This window comes from Neolamprologus multifasciatus, chromosome 6 (assembly GCF_963576455.1).
Source record: "Neolamprologus multifasciatus chromosome 6, fNeoMul1.2, whole genome shotgun sequence".
NCBI lineage: Eukaryota > Metazoa > Chordata > Actinopteri > Cichliformes > Cichlidae > Neolamprologus > Neolamprologus multifasciatus.
The window spans coordinates 14,364,759-14,383,397 of NC_140444.1; the positions used below are offsets into that span (position 1 = coordinate 14,364,759).

An 18,639-nucleotide genomic window follows, 5' to 3' on the forward strand; every position below is an offset into this window, starting at 1 on the left:
CTTCTGGCTTCTCCCTTTAGGGGTCGCCATAGCTGACTATCTGCCTCCCTTTAACTATCCCTAGGATCCTCCTCTGTTACAACAACCCTCTGTATGTCCTCATTCACATCCATTAACCTTCCCTGTAGTCTTCCTCTTTTCCTCCTCCCTTTTAGCTCCATATTATCATCCTTTGTTCCACTACTATATCCACTATCCCTTCTCCAACATCCAAACCATCTCAACTTTTCCTCTCGTTTGTCTCCAAACAGCTCAACCTGAGCTGTTCCCTGATGTACTTTTTAATTTTTTAATTTTCAACCCTGCCCATTCTGCACACTCCCAACAAAAATCTTAACATCTTCAGCTCTGTCACCTATCTTTTAGTTAGTACCACCTTCTCCAAACCCTACATCACAGCAGGTCTCACATCTTGTAAACTTTCCCTTTCACTCTTGCTGCTGTCCTTCTCTCATAATGTTGGGAATATGTAAATCCTAAACACCTTGGAGCCCCATCACACCAACAAAACACATACACGTGATAAATCCCATGTAAATGCCATTAAATAAACACACTGTATCTAAGAATTCAGGCAAAAGAGTTTTAGAAAACAACATATTTCCAGTCACCCAAACATCATGGCAGTAAGAGACTTGTTTTTGAATGTGGACCGTTTTAAAGGTTTGCATTATAAACATCTGTATATACTCAATTGCCAGGATCTCCGTTAGGTCTAATGGATGTATAGGATGTCTCGTTTTTTTGGAAGGATTGTAGATTTTTTTTTTTTTTACTTTATTCACTTTGGAGGAGGTAGTTGCACTACTGTTCAGTTGTCGCACACTTCTCAGAAAAATGCTTTTGAAAAATGCTTTTACTGATGTCAACGGGGCGGATAAAGGAAAGATAGAAAGAAAGCAAAGAAAGTTGTATCAACTGTAGAAATAAACGCCACAGCCCCGAACGCGAACATAAAATAGTACCACAGCTAATACGGATGAAAAACGCGCATTGATACAAATGTTATCCGTCCCGTCTGACCTCGTTTCCGTCTCGGTAGACAGACTTTTGTCTGCCGGCATTTTCTTTTTATTTCGCCGGTGCGCTCTCAGCTCGTAGATTTTTTTCGCCCGTTTTATAGGCCGGCAGCTGATATTTCTTCTTATCCCATTTTTTCACTGCAGTCTACAACACAATGCCAGGTTTTTCAGACAGAGATCGTGGCAGAGACCGAGGGTAAGTGTGGGTTTCCTTAATATTAGCAAAAAATGCCAAGTGTAGCATTCGGCCGTTGGCTGCAACGCTGTCATACGTGTCAAAACAAATGTCACTGCGAGGGTTTCGTGGTTTATTGTCGCCTTTCTGTTAGTAAGTAAAGCCGTGTATTAGAATGTACGCTTGTTTCTATGCGGGCGGCGCCCTGTCAGTGTAATGCAATCCATTTCCTTGCCGTTTGGAGATAAAATGGCAGCGAACGGCGGCTCCGTGTCGGCGTTTGCACGTCAGCCTTCCCGTTACCGGAGCATGTGACGCAGAAGTGTCTTCTCTTGAGAGTGCAAGATTTATGTCGCTGAGGCCCAATTTATTACTAACGAGTCGTTTTCTGTCACCGGAGGCAAAACGAAACCTCATAACAGCCCCGTTTAACCGTGTGTTAACCGGGTCAAGTCAGGCTCGGTGATGTGACATGTTATTGTTTATGCGGAAGCGGTATTCAAAGATGGCTCCGCATAAGCGGTTTGAACCTGTTCAGTCTGTACAGCATTCATAGTTATATATGGGTTTTAAATGTTAGTAAACCTGGTGTTGTATACATATACTACAATAATATAAAGTTAAATATATACATATAATGTGGGACTGTTTATGAAACATTTTAATTACAATTTTTTGTCATTATTTAGCGTTTGTTTTGGTTAAATGTACTTGTGAAATTACTGCAACTGACAAGTTATTGGCAGTTTCTCGAAAATGATAATTAAATAAATGCCCATTTAAAAAAAAAAAAACAGAACGGCAACGGATTGAAGTAAGCGGAAAGAACATAGATAATATACTAAAAAAAAGATGTAGCCTGGAGCTTTAGCCTATTCAGTACTAGGTTTCATCAAAAACGAAAGCTACAATGAATAAATATTCCTAAAAAAAAAAAAAAAAAAAAAAAAATATATATATATATATATATATATATATATATATATATATATATATATATATAAGTAAACGGGACATAAAAGCCATCGTTTCATAAAGATGATAATTACAGTTTCAAGTTGTATTTACATAACACATTCTAAACCAAAGGACTTTAAAATTAAAATATTTTTTAAATGGTTTCCTAAAAATTCATGCTACACATTGACGTTCAGCCCTACTTTTAATTTTATAAATTTATTTTCTTAGTGTACTACCCATTAGTAAGTTTACCCCTTTTATATAATTGTTTATGTGAGAGAGAGACACACACAATCTTAACTGCTTTATCTAATTTTTTAAAGTAAATTTCATATGTAATTATTAGCCTGTTATACCTATGCATTTGACATAACAGCTTCTTGTTGTTTGTTGGTTTCTGGTTGTCCTGACCACGCCTGTCTGAAAGATTAGTTTATCGACAGTTAAGGGTGTAGTTCTTAAATTTCTGCCATGCCCTACTTAAAAAGCTGAATTGTTCATATACCAATTTTTAAAATCAATTATTAAGTATTTAAAAAGGGATCTAAATCTTATTTTGTTTAAATAGAGGTGCAATCATTAGATCATAAGATGGCATCTGGGAAAGTTTGTTTGTTTTCCCAAAGCACTGTATGTGATCTCCTTCGTCAAAAAAATCTGTCTTTGTTTGTTTGTTTTTACACTGTCTGATTATTGAAGTCAAAAAAGTATATTATAATAATGTAAATTACACCATAAATACCAAAATGAGCTTAAAAAAATAACTTGTATTTCACAGTGCCAGTTTGTATTCTTTGGCTCTGGCTAAAACCTCTATTTAAAAAAAAAAAAAAAAAAAAAAAAGTGAAAAGATTCAAACTACAAATGTTTGGTCCTAAACTTGTATTTATTCCATTTAATGAATTTCTTTGCTGACATTTATTTCATCTATGGGTACTTTTTGGTGAATGCTGTTATTTTCAAAAACAAAATACAAAGCATATCTTCGATCATATCACTTCCATTTTCCCGAAATTCCACAGGTGCTGATTTTCTGTAAAGTAAATATTTAAGTTTTACAAACTAAGTGGGCACAAATACCCTCTTCTTCCAGTAAATAAATACATGGAAAATGGATATAATAGAAAGATTGTGTTTTGTGTAACAAATTCCTTTATATTTATTTTACAAAGGCTGTTTCCTTATAGTGCTATAAAACTGTGGAGACAGGAAATACATCTAGCGCTGCGATTGAAGAAATTGACCAAACAGGCCAAAACCTCAGCAGTGATGCTGCGATTAACTTCATTCATAGTTTAAGCCAACCTGAAAAAGTCCAGACTGCAGTTATTTAAACAATTGCAGTGTTTCATTTTGCATCCTTAAGAATATTTCTATAGGAATGGCTGAGCAGTTAATTGTTATTTTAACAAAAGGGTACTTTGTTTTCTTTTCTTTTTTTTATACCTGGCATCTTTTTTTCTTTTTCTTTTTTTTTCACAAGAAGATATGGCGGTGGGCCTCCTCGTTTTGGTGGTGGTGGAGGAGGCAATAGGGGTGGACCTCCTCCTGGAAAGTTCGGCAACCCTGGTGAGAGGCTGCGAAAGAAGCACTGGAACCTCGATGAGCTTCCCAAGTTTCAAAAGAACTTCTACCAGGAGCACCCAGATGTCACCCGCAGACCACTTGTAAGGCCTGATTTTGCATAATTTTCTCTATTTTTTTAACTAGGAAAAAAAACCCCATAAAACGTAAAGCTCTTAAAATTATACATGATTTCAGTGGGTATTGCTGCTTTAATGTGAACTTGTGTCTTTTTCTTTCTTTTTGGAATTCCAGCAAGAGGTCGAACAGTACCGAAGAAGCAAAGAAGTGACAGTTAAAGGCAGAGATTGCCCCAAACCGATCGTAAAGTTCCACGAAGCTGCATTTCCAAGTGAGTACAAATTCATGCTGCTTAAATAATTAAGAACTGCCTGTCTGCTCTATTACCCTATGCTGATATTTCAACTTGCAGCTACTAAACTTGCATGTCTTGCTTCCTCAGGCTACGTTATGGATGTAATTGTCAAACAAAACTGGACTGAACCAACTCCAATCCAGTCTCAGGGGTGGCCCGTAGCCCTGAGTGGCAAAGACATGGTTGGAATCGCTCAGACTGGCTCTGGGAAGACCCTTGCAGTAAGTGTTATACAGTTAGAATTTTTTTTTTTTTTTTTAAATCCATTTCAGCCAAGATGGGGAATAAAATTAATGGTGCTATGTGGTTACTTTTGCTTTCCAAAGCATTTTAAAACATAATACAGTATAGATTTTTTTGCAGCATGATTGGCTAAATTCACCAAAGAGAAAAACATAATAAATTCTTTATTCTGTCATTTTGTATTATTTAGTACAGCCATTTATGGCAAAGTAACCTTACTGCACCACTCACTAGGCAAAATTGGGGAAAAAAAATGTGTATAACTGTTGATATTTTTTAAGGTGACAACAGTGAGTGTATACAAGTTTAAGAGTGGCTCCGTTGAGACTGACCAGATGCTATGAGTTGTAAAATATCCATTTGAGACAAAATGTTTTGAGTTAAAACCATGTTAACACTGCTGTCTTTTGTAAGAAATTCACAGCACTGATGTTATGGCGATATGGAGATATGGCAGACAACTCTTTATTCTTTCAAAACACTGATGTTACACTGTTATGTTAATAGTTGCATTACGTGCAAGATTCACTCCTTTTGTCCTTTTTAGTACCTTCTGCCTGCAATTGTGCACATCCAACACCAGCCATTCTTGGAGCATGGAGATGGGCCTATTGTAAGTAAAAAATATAGCCATTTCCATCCTTTTGACTGCCATTTTGAAATCTGAAAATCTTTCCTCCTTTGTGTTTTCAGTGATTCATTTATATATCTTGATGCCTTTTTACATCCTCATAGCCTCTGCAGTCTTTTAGTTTTTTCCATCTATTGACAAGACACAAGTTTGACTTTAAAATGAAAAAATATTTATATTAAATATTTACATTTTAATTCAAACAAAAAATAATTAAAAAAAATAAATTTTCTTCCATTTATGACTTTTTGCTGCCCATCTACAGTACTTTCAAGACCCACACTTTTTGATATTTAATCTATAAACATGTGTCATCTATATTTGTTGTCATGTGGAAGAACAGCTGAAATGGTCAGACTTAAAAAGAATGTAAATCGTTTTTTTAGTGCTTGGTGCTGGCACCAACCCGTGAGCTGGCCCAGCAGGTGCAGCAAGTGGCGGCTGAATATGGCAGGGCCTCCCGTCTGAAGAGCACCTGCATCTATGGCGGGGCGCCCAAAGGGCCCCAAATCAGGGACCTTGAAAGAGGTATATTTTCTTTAAAGTTTTTCTTTAAGGATTACAGTTTAATTGTATTGGTTTTAAGTTTAAAAATGCTATTTTCTCATTTTTTTTGTTTAAGGTGTTGAGATTTGCATCGCTACTCCGGGTCGTCTCATTGATTTCCTGGAGTGCGGTAAGACTAATTTGCGTCGTTGCACCTATCTGGTGCTGGACGAAGCTGACCGCATGCTGGACATGGGGTTTGAACCTCAGATCCGCAAAATAGTGGACCAAATTCGGGTAGGTTGTTTCTGATTTTGCTTTGCAGACAGTTAACATTATATTTCTAAGAATCTGTGTCAAAACAGGTTTTCATGCCACAATGATGGCAACTATTTTAGTGGTTTCTTATGATATGTAATTTGCATAGTCTTTTAAGGGCAAGGGCCTCAAAAATTTGATGAAAGAAGACCTAGAACTGAACCAGAATACATCAAGTAAACCTGTGTTGGTAAAATTTCTTTTTTTCTTTGTTTTGTTTTTTTTCTCTACCAGCCAGACCGTCAGACCCTGATGTGGAGTGCCACCTGGCCTAAGGAAGTTCGTCAGCTGGCTGAGGACTTCCTGAAGGACTATGTCCAGATCAATATTGGAGCACTGCAGCTCAGTGCCAATCATAACATCCTGCAGATAGTTGATGTTTGCAATGACCTTGAGAAGGAGGACAAGTGAGTAAATGCTTTATACCACCCTTAACGAGTGCTTAAACATGAAAAATCCATGTTCTATATTTAATTATGTACTGTAGATAAAGAAAAATGTCTTATTAAATCTAAAATGGCTCTAATCGTGTTGTGTTCATACCATCTTCATAGTATTTTAGCTTAACCATTTAGACACAAAACGTAAATTTACGTGCTTTAAATTGGTAGAGAACTTTATTCAGCCAGTAGATGAATAATGAATAATGAGACTTCCTCTGTTGTCTGCTCTCTGTAAGACTGATCCGTTTGCTGGAGGAGATCATGAGTGAAAAGGAGAACAAGACCATTATTTTTGTGGAGACCAAAAGACGTTGTGATGAGCTCACCAGGAGGATGAGGAGAGATGGGTAAGGAGTCCATATCCTTAATTTTTTTTTAATCGTATTTACAGTAGGGCTGTGCGATATGACCAAAATCTCATATCCCGATATTAAGACATCTATCGTCCGATAACGATATAAATCACAAAAATGTAACATTTTCTGTAAATTCTGTGAATCTCGGGCAGCTCGACTTGCGTGAAATGTTTCCAGCTAGGCGTCGCGTACCTGGAGTCGAGTGTTTTAACTGATGCATGAAACTATACATTTTTAGACATAAGTTGTAACGCCCGCCGTTTTCTTTGTGAGTATTTATTAACGGCGTGCTGCGGGAAAAAGCCTGTTCTAATGTTTGAGTCTAAGGTTTATTTTTTAGCACCTGATGGCTCTTTTTTGCTTCTCATCCGTAAATACTCTGCATCTTTCACGTGATTCAGTTTATTTTGAAAAGTCTCAACAGGATCTTGAGCTTTATTGTGAAAGGTTTATGTAGAACATAAACAAGCAGACACACGATGGTGTTACCGTCGTTTTTGCTAACGACAATGCATAAAAACAAGCGCTTGTCCGTCCGTAGTGTGGTTATATTAAATATAAGACAAAGAGAGAACTTTAAGAAATTAATATAGCCACTACAGTGACCATCAAAATAATGAAAAAATATTGCCGTAAACAGTTTATTTTGTGACACCACAAAACAAACGATAGCGTAAAATGCAACAATAGACGTTTTTATATCGTCCTCCGATATATATCGTTATGTCGAACAGCCCTAATTTACAGTCAAGTTCAGCAAATATTTGAAGCAACATGTGTCACATTTGCTGTAAATATACATGCAGGTTTTGACCCAGAAACACATAAAATTAAAGTTACTTTAGATAAAGGTTCATATTAACTGCCTAAGTAAGTGCGTATAGGCATTTCAAGATTGCTGCAACACATGCTCCTCAGTGGACTGACAGTGGACTAATCTAGGCTGACTGTGTGTGTGTGCGCGTGTGTGTGTGTGTGAGACAGGTGGCCTGCAATGGGAATCCATGGAGACAAGAGCCAACAGGAGAGGGACTGGGTCCTTAACGGTAAGATATATGATTTTGTGTTAATAAAATGGATCTGGGTTTTAATATTGAAACAATCATTGTTCCTCTATATTTTACTCAATTAAGTCCCTTTCCTTCCAGAATTCAGATATGGCAAAGCGCCAATTCTCATTGCTACAGATGTGGCCTCCCGCGGCTTAGGTCAGTATGGCATTGAATAGTACTACTTTATTATCAGTGTTACACTTATTTTAAAGAAAGTGCTTTTGCTTTCTTTAACTTTTCTATGCATTTTCTGAGTTTTTCTCACCTTAAGGTGGAGTCTTTGTGGCAGGCGCTAGGCATGACAGTCCCAGGCCTCGAGAGGGAGCAGGATGACATATTGGAATTGCTCAACTGGCTTGCCACCCAGTGGGCCTAGAGAGGTGAAAGCTCTTGTGTGCCAGTGATCTTCAAAAGGCTGTGTGGCTAAGCCTTTGTCTCTGATATGTTGTTGAAAAACGCTCACATCTGTTCTCTGTCCATGGATTTCACCTGACAAATGCCATCCAGCTGTTTCCAACTCAAACGTTAAAAAACAGAGATATGCTTGATGCTGTGACTTTTGCCTTGCATGCTGTTGTGTTAGAGAGCGCTGTATTGCAAGTCACTTGTTTGAGATTTGGAACAATTGTTACCTTTCAGAGCTTGTATCACATAGCATGGGTGTGAGCTTGTCAAAGCTTTCAGTTGTTTTCTTTTGCCGTCAAAGTGCTGGATTCCTTGAAAATGGAGAGAGCAGTTTGAAATCATGTCTCTGAAAATTGAGGAGACCTGGCACATGTGTTTAGGGGGTAGTGGGAGCATCTAGTGAGTGGAAAAAGAGAGAGTCAGCTCAAACCAAAGTTCCTCCCTCGCCTGCGTTTTATAGTCATGTCGAGACCTGCCAACAAGAGACATTTTCTCAAGTGAACACTGGCTTCTTGGAAGATCTTGCCTTGATGATACTGATGAAGGGGGTGGGGGTGGTGGTAATTGTTCTGTGTTCGCTCAGGGGTCCCACAGGGTTCAATGTTTGGCTCTTTTTCATGGTTTTTGAAGCGGGCCCCTGTTTAAATTAGTACTCGGTCTATTTTGTCTTGGCAAGACGCGCAGTGCGGCCTTTAATAACAAGTTTCTTTTGAGAGTGTACTGGGAAAAGCCTGGACATGCAAAAATGTACCACTCAATGGTCCTATATTGGCACGAGGAGGCCCCAGTGCATATCGTGGCCCAACTGCGTAGAAGCTCCTGGATGTCACTTGACAATTTGTGGGGGATTTCGCTGCATTGGGAAAGGACTAGTGAATGCATACTCCTTAATGGTAAGACTTAAATTCATTTTTTTTTCTCCCTTGGTTAACAAAAGGGAGAATCATGTCTTTTGATTATGGTAAGCAACTGGAGTGTGCATCGTTTCTCTCTTCCCACAGTAGTATTCCCATGGAGTAGACTTGTACGCAATTCTGATGTTTTAACGTGTTTCCTCCACAGGCTAACAGTCGCCTTTCTTCCCCAGCCTTCCCAGTTGCTAATTTTTCCCTTTGATCTGGCTGTTGTGGTGTGCAAAATCCTTTGTGGCCTCCTTGTTTTGTTTTGCCACACTGCAACACTTTCACAGATGTGGAGGATGTGAAATTTGTCATCAATTATGACTACCCTAACTCTTCCGAGGATTATATCCACCGCATTGGACGCACAGCCCGAAGTCAAAAAACGGGCACAGCCTACACCTTCTTCACCCCCAACAACATGAAACAAGCCAGTGACCTGATCTCTGTGCTCCGCGAGGCCAACCAGGCCATTAACCCCAAGCTGATCCAGATGGCAGAGGACAGAGGAGGTAAAATGTCATTCTTATTTACATTAGGATTTAAACGTGAGCTAGACTTACTGACGAGTAGATACTCAGTTTTTGTTATTGATCAGTGATGTTATTAGAGAGGCGATTTAAAGTGAACCAATTAGTCTTTTCCAAAAAATGAGATCCAAGTATCAGGAGTTAGTCTCTAAATAAAAGTTAAATGGTTTAGACTGCTGTAAACACTCAGTTTTCGTTGTTCATGGACCTATACAAGAGACGGATATGCCTAATATGGTTATTTCAGGCATACGCTGGGACAGCTTCGCCAACACCTTAAGTTTACTCTCTAGCATCTGGTTGGCACGTCTCCATTTTAGTTCTTTTGACATTTCAGCATCAAAAATAGGTGATCAAGAATATATTTATTGTAATTATTATAATTTATATTTTCTCTCTCACCCCACCTTCCGCCACGGGGCTGCACCTACAATTTGTGTGTGTGTTTGTGGATAAGAGAGAGGTGTTATTGTCAAGGAAAAGCATAGTAGTTCCACTTTAAATGTTGACACAGCATACAGGTGTAGCTACTCCAGTACAGTCCAAGAATGGATATTAAGAAAGAAAAATAACCATGAAATGTTGCTTATTATAATGTTCAAATCGGATTTTATGGGGAAAATAAACTAACTTCAAAGTAGAGCTCTAGATTTTTATTATCCTTACTGAACTTTGCAATTCGTTCTTCTATCAGTTATTAGGTGTTTTTCCTTATATTTAGATCTAATAAGGTAATTGTGGTACTTTTTAATTGTGACTTGGTTTTTTTTTGTTTTGGGTTTGTTTGTTTTTTTTACGATCTCATAGCAGCCCTGATGCTGGTTTCTGTGTCTTGGTGCCACAGCCACGGTGTTTTAACCCACCCTTCCTTCTCTCTCCTTTGTCTCACACAGGTCGTGGAAGGGGGGGAAGAGGTGGCTACAAGGATGATCGTCGGGATAGGTATTCTGGGGGTGGGAGGAGTAACTTCAGTGGTAGTAGCTACAGGGACAGCGACAGAGGGTTTGGCAGTGGGCCGAAGAGCTCCTTTGGTGGCAGTAAGGCCCAAAATGGTGGCAACTATGGAGGCAATAGTGGTAACTCTAGTGGTAACTATGGTAGCAGCAATTACAGCAACAGCAATGGACAGGGTAATTTTGGCGCTCCTACAAACCAGGTGGGCGGCTTTGGTAACCAAAGCTTCCAGGGTCCCCCTCAGTTTGGGGGTATGCAGAGGGCCACTCAGAATGGTATGAACCACCCACCATTCCCATTCAACTCCCAGCCGCCGCCCCCACAGGCCCAGCAGCAGCCACCACCACCACCAATGGTGCCCTACACCATGCCACCACCCTTCCCTCAGTAGATATGATATATGCACAATAAATGGAACCAACATGATTTTTGTTTAGTCCTGAAATCTTACAGTATGATGATCATTACTATTATTATTATTAATATTATTATCCTTTGTACTGTTTAACTTTGTTTTGCTTACAGCAGGGTTGGAATTATTCCGTAAACCCAGAGCATTACATGGAGTCATAAATATGTCTCCTATAGTGCAACCATGATTGCTGCACTTTTCCTTGACTATTTTTGGTTTTTTGTTTTGTTTGTTTTTTTTGTTACATTCCTCGGTAATTTATTTTTACTAGGTAATACAGTGTTTTCAGTTTGTGGTATGCCTAAAGTGATGTTATGGAGATCATCTATAAAAGGGGTGCGTGTGGCCCTTTTCAATAAAAATAAGAAAAGATGGTAACCTTGAGTGTCTGTGTTCTCTCTCTTTGGGGAATTTGGGGATTTTTGTGTTTTTTGTTATTTTTGGGTGGTAGGGGGGTAGATTTTGATTTTGATACCTCTAAGTGGTGTTACAGGGAAACTGGCAGAGCTCTGTTCCGCTGTTTTGTTTTTTTTGTTAATTTTCACCCATGTGTCCATCCATTTTTCTGTTGATTATCTGGGTCACTGGGACAACACATAATGCAAAGCTTTAAACCTTTTGCCAACCTGCAGCTCTTTCTAGGGAACACCAAAGAGTTCCCGAGCCAGCTGAGAGATGCAGTCTTTCAAGAATATTCTGGCCATACCCCATGGCTGCCTGTTTATTTTTTTTGTTGTCGTTGTTTTGTTTTGTTTTGTTTTTTTTTTGGGGGGGGGGGGGGTATTATTATTATTATTTAATTATCGCAGAGAATGGTGTCTATGGAAAGTGAAGTTTTATGGTGCAATTGATGATTTTAATTGGTAATACCCCAAAATAATACAGAGAAACCTCAGATATTCAGAAGACACCCTATGAGCAAGCACCTGGCAACATCTATGCAACACACTTTCAACTGAATTCAAATGCAATACACATATTAAATCTTTCACAGTAAAGGTCAAGGATTGGTTAAAGGTAAATCAGAGGTGTAGTCATTTCTATTAACTATATTATAATTTTTACAAGTACCCTTTTTTTAATTTAATTTTTTTGTAGTTTTATAATCATAGTGTACACTATAATCAGATAAATAAACTGAAAAAAATATCTATTTAAATTAAACTGCTATTTTTTTTATTTTTTTTTTGTACAGTAATGGGTACAGACTCAATCACCACCTCCATTCACTTCCGAATTAAGTTTAATCTGTGAGCCAGAAAAGCACCCATATCATTGAATCGGTGAAGGATGTAGACGTTTTAATTTTATTTTGAAAGTCTTCTTTACCCGGATATATGGATTTAATTTCCGGATCACTCACCACATGTAACAGATGCGTTGCTAACACTGAAATGTTTCTCCTATGAGATGTGCAGCGTGAGCAGCGGCTAATTGGACATTAGTTGTGTGACAGCAGGGAAACTGTCCGACTCTTAAATGCACCGCAGGTTCGCTAAAGTTAGCTTTCATTGGGAGTTTAACACAGTGAGCCCAGTTCACATGTACTATTCAAACCACCGTATGCACTCATCTTTTCACTGCGGTATGCGGCCACTTAGGACCGTACACTTAGCGAATATTTTAAATCTACAGGATTCAAAGCTTGTTGTTTGCTAATGAAACTTTCTCTGAAGCGGGTTCTTCATCATGTTTACTCTGTGTGTAAGAAACATCCTGTCTAGAAGTGCATTCACTGTGACGCTGAAGCGGCACAGCTGGAGACGCTGCAGCACATCCCAGACTGAGACTGTGGACCGGGTCACTACGTTATTGCAGCTCTGCGTGGACAGGTTCTTCGTTTCTCCTGGTCACGCTAACGTGGAGCTGTTTCAGCGCGGGCTGTGCTGCAGCTATGGACCTCTGGGCATGGAGCTCAGGAGAAACCTGCTGGACCAGTGGTGGCATTCAGTGACTAGGTCCGGAGCTCAGGTTTTTGGGATTAACACCCTGAGCAGCAGCAGCAGGGAAGCACCTACAGGTGGACAGGGCCAGCTGAGGATTGTTGAATGTGAACAGCTGAAACAGAGACTTGGGCAGAAGGAGCTAAGCAAGGGGCGGCTCGCTGAGGAGGTGCACATGCTCCTGCAGAGGTCCCCAAGTATGAGAACAAACTTACTGCAAGGTAAGTTGCCTCACACAGCATAACATACACGTTTTTATTTCTATACTGAGAGCTAGCATTAAACATGCACAGTAAAGTAATGACACCACAGATGATTTATAAACTACAAGCAAAGTCACCGTGTATACCAACTGTTTCACGTTATTGCATTTATGATCTTCCATGTATTTCTTTTAATGGTTTATGAATAATTTTGATACTTGTAAGTGCAGTTTGATGCCAACACTGTGGTACTTTTGTTTGAGTAAGGTGAATGGAAACAAGAGCTGTTCTTGGAATATTATTTTCACACTGTAGTAAACTCAGTAAGTAAGAAAGATGATGGCAAGAGCTGAAATACCATGTTAAGGATACTGTCAGGACTTCAGCGTTGTGTGAAAGTGCTCATCAGCTTCAGAAATTCAGCTAGTAACATTTCTGTTTAACATGTCTCTGTCTTTTACATTGTTGTAAAACTAAAAAAAGACTAATTATTTTTTTCAAATTAGTCTTGATGGTTCTAATTTGTGTTGTGTTGTTTTGTTTCCAGGTGCCTTGGAGCAGTTTGTCCCCTCGTTAGAGCTGGTGAACAGGAAGCTGCCGTTTGGTCTGGCTGAGACGGGTCTGTGCTTCCAGCCTGCAGAAGGCTCTGGTTGGTGAGGCTTCGTCTGTTGTTTCTTACCTGTGTGAGTGTCTGTGTGGATACACTTATGAAAAATAAAAATTCAAACAGATTTCACTGAGATTTTGTTTCTTTATATTGTTTATCTGAGCTAGACTTTTAATTTTAATACAGTATTTCATGAGTTCACATTAACCTTTTTCAGACCTTATGAGGTAAGTATGTTATATTAACACACTGTATGTTCTATTTTCTGTCAGCTCAGCTGAGGTCACGCAAACATCTCTAGTGTGGTTTTGCTCTCCTCGCACATCGTCCCAGTGGCTGGACCACTGGACACGACAGAGGCTGAAGTGGTGGAGAAAAGTGAGTCTTTGAGGAGGGAAACATCTCTGACAAATTTAAAACGGTGTGATGCACCAGCCTTATAAACTACAAACATTAATAACTCAGCTTTTCTCTTTGTTTTGTCCTCTTTATCCAGTTTGCCCTCTCCCCGTCCGACTTCAGCAGCAATGAAGTCCAGCAGGAGGAGCTCGAACAGGCGGCTTCTCGCGGTGTGAGGATCATCTACAACTTCCCGTGGGGTCAGGAGGTCCTGGAGACACTGTGGAGTCGAGGAGATGCCGAGCTGCTGCACATACACAAAGGAGACCGGTCCAAACTGCAGGTCCGTCTGCTTCTTTTAGAGTGTGCTTTAAGTCAGGATCGAGTATCTGTCATGTTCCTAAGCTGCTATTGCAGAGGCTCTGGTTCTCTGACGAGGCGCATGTCTTAAAACAGGAAGTCAAATTGATATCAAAAATTCCCTTAGCTCCCAGCTAAGGGAATAGAGTCTTTCAGAAATCTCAGTTGAACTAAACGGCTTTAGGAAGAAGAACCACCAGGTCTCATAAGAAACACGGGCAGCTGCTCGTCTGTTGCTGCTTTTCTTCAGTTTAATCACACGCAGTGTCATCTCTCTTACCTGACCTCTTTCAGCATCGAGATGGACGAAGGTCTATTCCTCATGTCGTCTCCGTTACCGCAAACATGGACCGTGGTGCGATGGCGTTTCTGTCCAACTCACTCCAGCAGCTGAAGAGAGAAGAGAGCAAGCAAAAGCTGCACCAGAGAAAGGTGATTGTGCTTAACAGCTCGCTGCACGTGCAGAAAAACTGTGATTGGGTTTCCTATTTGTGGCGTGACTTTTATTTATGAGATTTGTTGCACTGTTGATTTCAGGTCCTGAAGCTGCATCCAGTGTTGGTTCCCATTAAAGTGGCTTTAAATATTGGTAGAGGAGCCACTGTGGAGCTGAGGCAGGTAATGATAACATGAAGTACATGTTGCATGCTTTTTCTTTGTGGAGTTTTTCTGTGCAAATACACATTTTTCACCTTAAAAGGATCTGATTGAATGTGTTCCTTCTGTGGACTTGCATCAAATTGCATTAAAGGTGTTTTAAATATATTTCTTCAGATTTGTGAAGGCCTTCTGCAGGAGTTCCTGGAAGCAAAGATTTCTGTGTGGCCTGGATATCTTGAAACTCTGCCAACATCAATGGAGCAGCTGAATGCCAAGTAAATGCCATTAAATCAGCACATAATGCAAATTGAATTACGTTACTTTTCTTTAAACTCGTGCCTGTGTGTTTCTGTGTGGATGTAATGCAGATACGATGAGATGGGCGTTCTTTTCACCATCATCATCGGTGAGAACACGTTGGAAAGTGGCCTTCTTCAGGTCCGCAGCAGAGACACAACCATCAAAGAGACCATGCACATCTCGGAGATCAAAAACTTTCTATTCAGATACATTTCTGCAGCTGACAACATCTGAATGCCCCTGCAGTTTTTTCGAACACCTGCCTGAGTTTGCATTCCTTTTAAAAAACAAAATGATGGTCGGGGACATGCTTGTGAAACATATTTCCTCAGAGCGGTCCAAAAATAAGAGACTTTTTGGGATAGAGGTGCACATGAACCCACTGTGTGTATACATGTACCCCAAGAGTTTGTATTTTTAACTTTGCTAACTCAGCTCTTACTGATCCTACAGTCTCTTCACAGTACATTCAAGGCACTGACATGGTTACATCAGGTTTATTTATCTGTGTGTAATTGGTGGCTACATAGTGGTCACAGAGCAGGAAGCTTTTGGATTTGTCTCTACATTTCTATTAAAAGATATGGAATCCCTCTTTAATATTTATATTATATTGTTTTTTTCTGGTTGTTGATGGCACTTTTGATTCTTGTTTCCTGAAGGTTCAAAGACTGTTCACAATAATGGAACAAGCAGTTAAGAAAACAGTCTTACCATATTAGTAAAGTGTAGTTTAGTTCAAATATAAAGTTAAAATACAGCATACCACACAAGTATAGAGGACTGAAACTGCTATAATAAAACACAAATAAATTGGTCAGTACATTAGTGACTGTCCCTTTATAACCTCTGAATATTATTAATGTTACTTGCTCTGTGGGAGGAAGCTAAAGGCCCCACACAAATGGCACACTGAAAGGCCTCAAACAGCTGGTGGATTTGAACTGGATGATGAAACTTGGGCTGTATCCCAATTCAGGGTCTGCAGCCTTAAAGGCTGCATTTTAAGGCCGATTATGTCACAGTGGCGCGCCGAAGGCTGTCCCAATTCAAAGGCTGCTCGAAATGCGGCCCTCAAATGCGTCCTTCATTTCCCTGAATTTTAAGGCTGTGGCAGTGTATACTTTGTGGCCCCATATATCCCACAATTCATAGCGCGGCAGTCGGTGTGGATAATTCTGCCGCAGACGGCAGAAGCAGAGCGGCCGAAGAGTAAACTGTGAAAAGTAAGTACTAAATATTATATCACTTATTTATGTGCAAATGTTTAATAATGAGGAACATTAAAACATTACTGTTGGCCACATGTCGGCAAAGTTATGTGACATTAGTGATGTTTGTACGGTCAGCTTTTACTTGCTTTTAAAGCCTTTAAAATATAATAATACAATAGTCGACCTTAATCTTACAGAGAATGTGATGAGTTTGTGGATAATTAAAGTCAGTCATATATCCACAAACACAACAAGCTGAAAGTCAGCGATGCTGCTCGGTTTGCAGTCCTGAATATCACGGCACAAGCAGGATTCACTGCACTGTTAATGTTAGCTATGTTATATTGCTGCCTCTGTTCGGTGGTGTCGAGCCAAATGGACTTTAACGTGTGTTTGAACGAGCTGATGGTTCACTCGTTAAGCTGAAAGAAAGATGCTTTAATCACAGCAGTCACACATGTGTCCACTGTCCCATCTGGGAACTCTTCTTGTTTAGCACTCGTAATAGCACAAACACTAAATCCTCCTGTTTGTAGCAGTGTATACACCTGAGACTGTCACCTGTCTATCTGTCCTGCACTCTCTCTCTGTTTCTTTCTCTCTGATTGTGGAATAAAAGTATGAACATGTGTTTATAAGTTACACTTGTGTTTGAATCCTGCGCTTATCACACATTTGATTTCCATGTGTGACGACTGCAAGTGTCCAGAGTGAGGACAGACTGAGGGACCCACTGCTGCACATCATCTGTGAGGCTTTGCACCCCTGATGATCCACCAGGACAAACTCAGCAGTGTGTGAGGAAGAGGAGGAGGAAGAGCCAGCAGCAGCTGACAGATGGAGAGAATAGACAGACTGTTCCCTGTTTGTGAAGGACTGCTAGGAAAGTTTAAAATAACTAATTGTCCTGAATCAGTCTTATTAGGTAATGTTCAAATAATTTTATCATTCCAGTGTTTTCAGTGTGGGAGAAAGTACTCAGGGCCTTCAAGTTACACACTATGAAAGGCAGCAACAAGTTTAATGTTCAGAAACCTAAAGTATCAGCAGCTGAATGGACCTAAAAATAAATGTTTGTTTCAGTTCTATGAAGCTTTGAGTATTTTGGATTAGTAGCACTGCTGTGTTTGTTGCATCATATTGCTGTAATTGTTTATATGCTTTATATATTCTGAGGTAAGTTGATCTATAGTGTTACATCATATTCTATAAGGATGTTATGTGTTTGTAGACTTTCTGCCCAGTTTGACCCATTTAGCAGAAGTCAGCCTGTTTAAGGCTTTGATATCTATTCTGTATGACTTAAAGCAGTTATGACATGGTCTGATTTTCTCACCCAATAAAGGAATATTTAATATATCAGTCTACTCTTCATTCTATCAGAAACAGTTATCACAGCTCGTACATTTGCTTTTTACACATATATGTAAGCATTGAGCCAAATGTAATAATGCCAACATACTGAAGGAACAACATTTGTCTTTTATATATAATACATCTATAGATACACTGTCAAAGATACTTGAGTGTCTTTGAGTGAAGATTTAAGGTGATAGGACATATAAATAGCTGCAACTTGAATCTTTACTGAAGCTCAGTATTTGACACAGAGTTCACTCACATGTGCTCTACCAGTGTACCTGCACATGTGATGTGACAATAGAAGTGATTTGATTTGAGAGTTCAAACTCACTGCTGTAATAACTAATAATGATTAGTATAATAACTATAATATTGGCCATATCATATTTACACTGACTTTAGTCTCATGAACAACATTAACTATTTGTTATTTACTAGCTAATCTTATATGACTGTTCAGTACAGAAATTAAGCCCAACAATCATGTTTTACAGTCCTGTGGTCTCAGCCTCAGATACTTATTAAATCACACAAAGCTCATGTAGAAACAAACGAACAAAATATGTTCTCCTTCATTTCTGTCAACCACACTTTTCCAGCTATCATGGTTGCTAGGCAACCTGGGCAGCCTAGCAACCATGATAGCTGGCCGTCCCATTTCACAAGCCTCACACTTCCGGCCTTAGCGGTCTTTGAGTACGCGGCCCTTGAGGACCGTTGAGGCTGCATACTTTAAGGCTGCAGACCTTGAATTGGGATACAGCCTTGGTGTGAGACAACAGCGGTGACCACTCACCATCGATGCCCAATCTATATATTAAATAGGGGCATTAATACGAAGGTGGATACAAAAGCAAAGAGGGATGGTTTAATTTTATGATGATAT

At 39.5% G+C, this 18,639-nt stretch overlaps 2 protein-coding genes across 4 annotated transcripts; both read left to right on the forward strand.

The window, feature by feature from the left end:
- Positions 1-996: 996 nt before the first annotated feature.
- LOC146516646 (putative ATP-dependent RNA helicase DDX5) lies at positions 997-11,203 on the forward strand. 2 transcript variants are annotated; one of them, XM_085163828.1, is made up of 13 exons: positions 997-1,218; positions 3,641-3,824; positions 3,976-4,072; positions 4,184-4,317; positions 4,887-4,952; positions 5,357-5,498; positions 5,593-5,753; positions 6,009-6,181; positions 6,454-6,564; positions 7,558-7,619; positions 7,722-7,781; positions 9,220-9,441; positions 10,353-11,203. In XM_085163828.1, the coding sequence occupies exons 1-13, from the start codon at positions 1,178-1,180 to the stop codon at positions 10,802-10,804; spliced, it is 1,905 nt and encodes a 634-aa protein (XP_085019954.1). In that variant the 5' UTR covers positions 997-1,177; the 3' UTR covers positions 10,805-11,203. The 2 variants fall into 2 exon arrangements, with proteins under 2 accessions (XP_085019954.1, XP_085019955.1); XM_085163829.1 differs by having other exon boundaries at positions 998-1,218; positions 3,644-3,824.
- A 395-nt stretch (positions 11,204-11,598) lies between these two features.
- polg2 (polymerase (DNA directed), gamma 2, accessory subunit) lies at positions 11,599-17,744 on the forward strand. Of its 2 annotated transcripts, XM_085163833.1 has the most exons (9): positions 11,599-12,315; positions 12,535-12,989; positions 13,519-13,624; positions 13,851-13,956; positions 14,075-14,260; positions 14,572-14,709; positions 14,815-14,895; positions 15,052-15,152; positions 15,246-17,744. In XM_085163833.1, the coding sequence occupies exons 1-9, from the start codon at positions 12,305-12,307 to the stop codon at positions 15,409-15,411; spliced, it is 1,350 nt and encodes a 449-aa protein (XP_085019959.1). In that variant the 5' UTR covers positions 11,599-12,304; the 3' UTR covers positions 15,412-17,744. The 2 variants fall into 2 exon arrangements, with proteins under 2 accessions (XP_085019959.1, XP_085019958.1); XM_085163832.1 differs by having other exon boundaries at positions 11,604-12,989.
- The last annotated feature ends 895 nt before the right edge of the window (positions 17,745-18,639 follow it).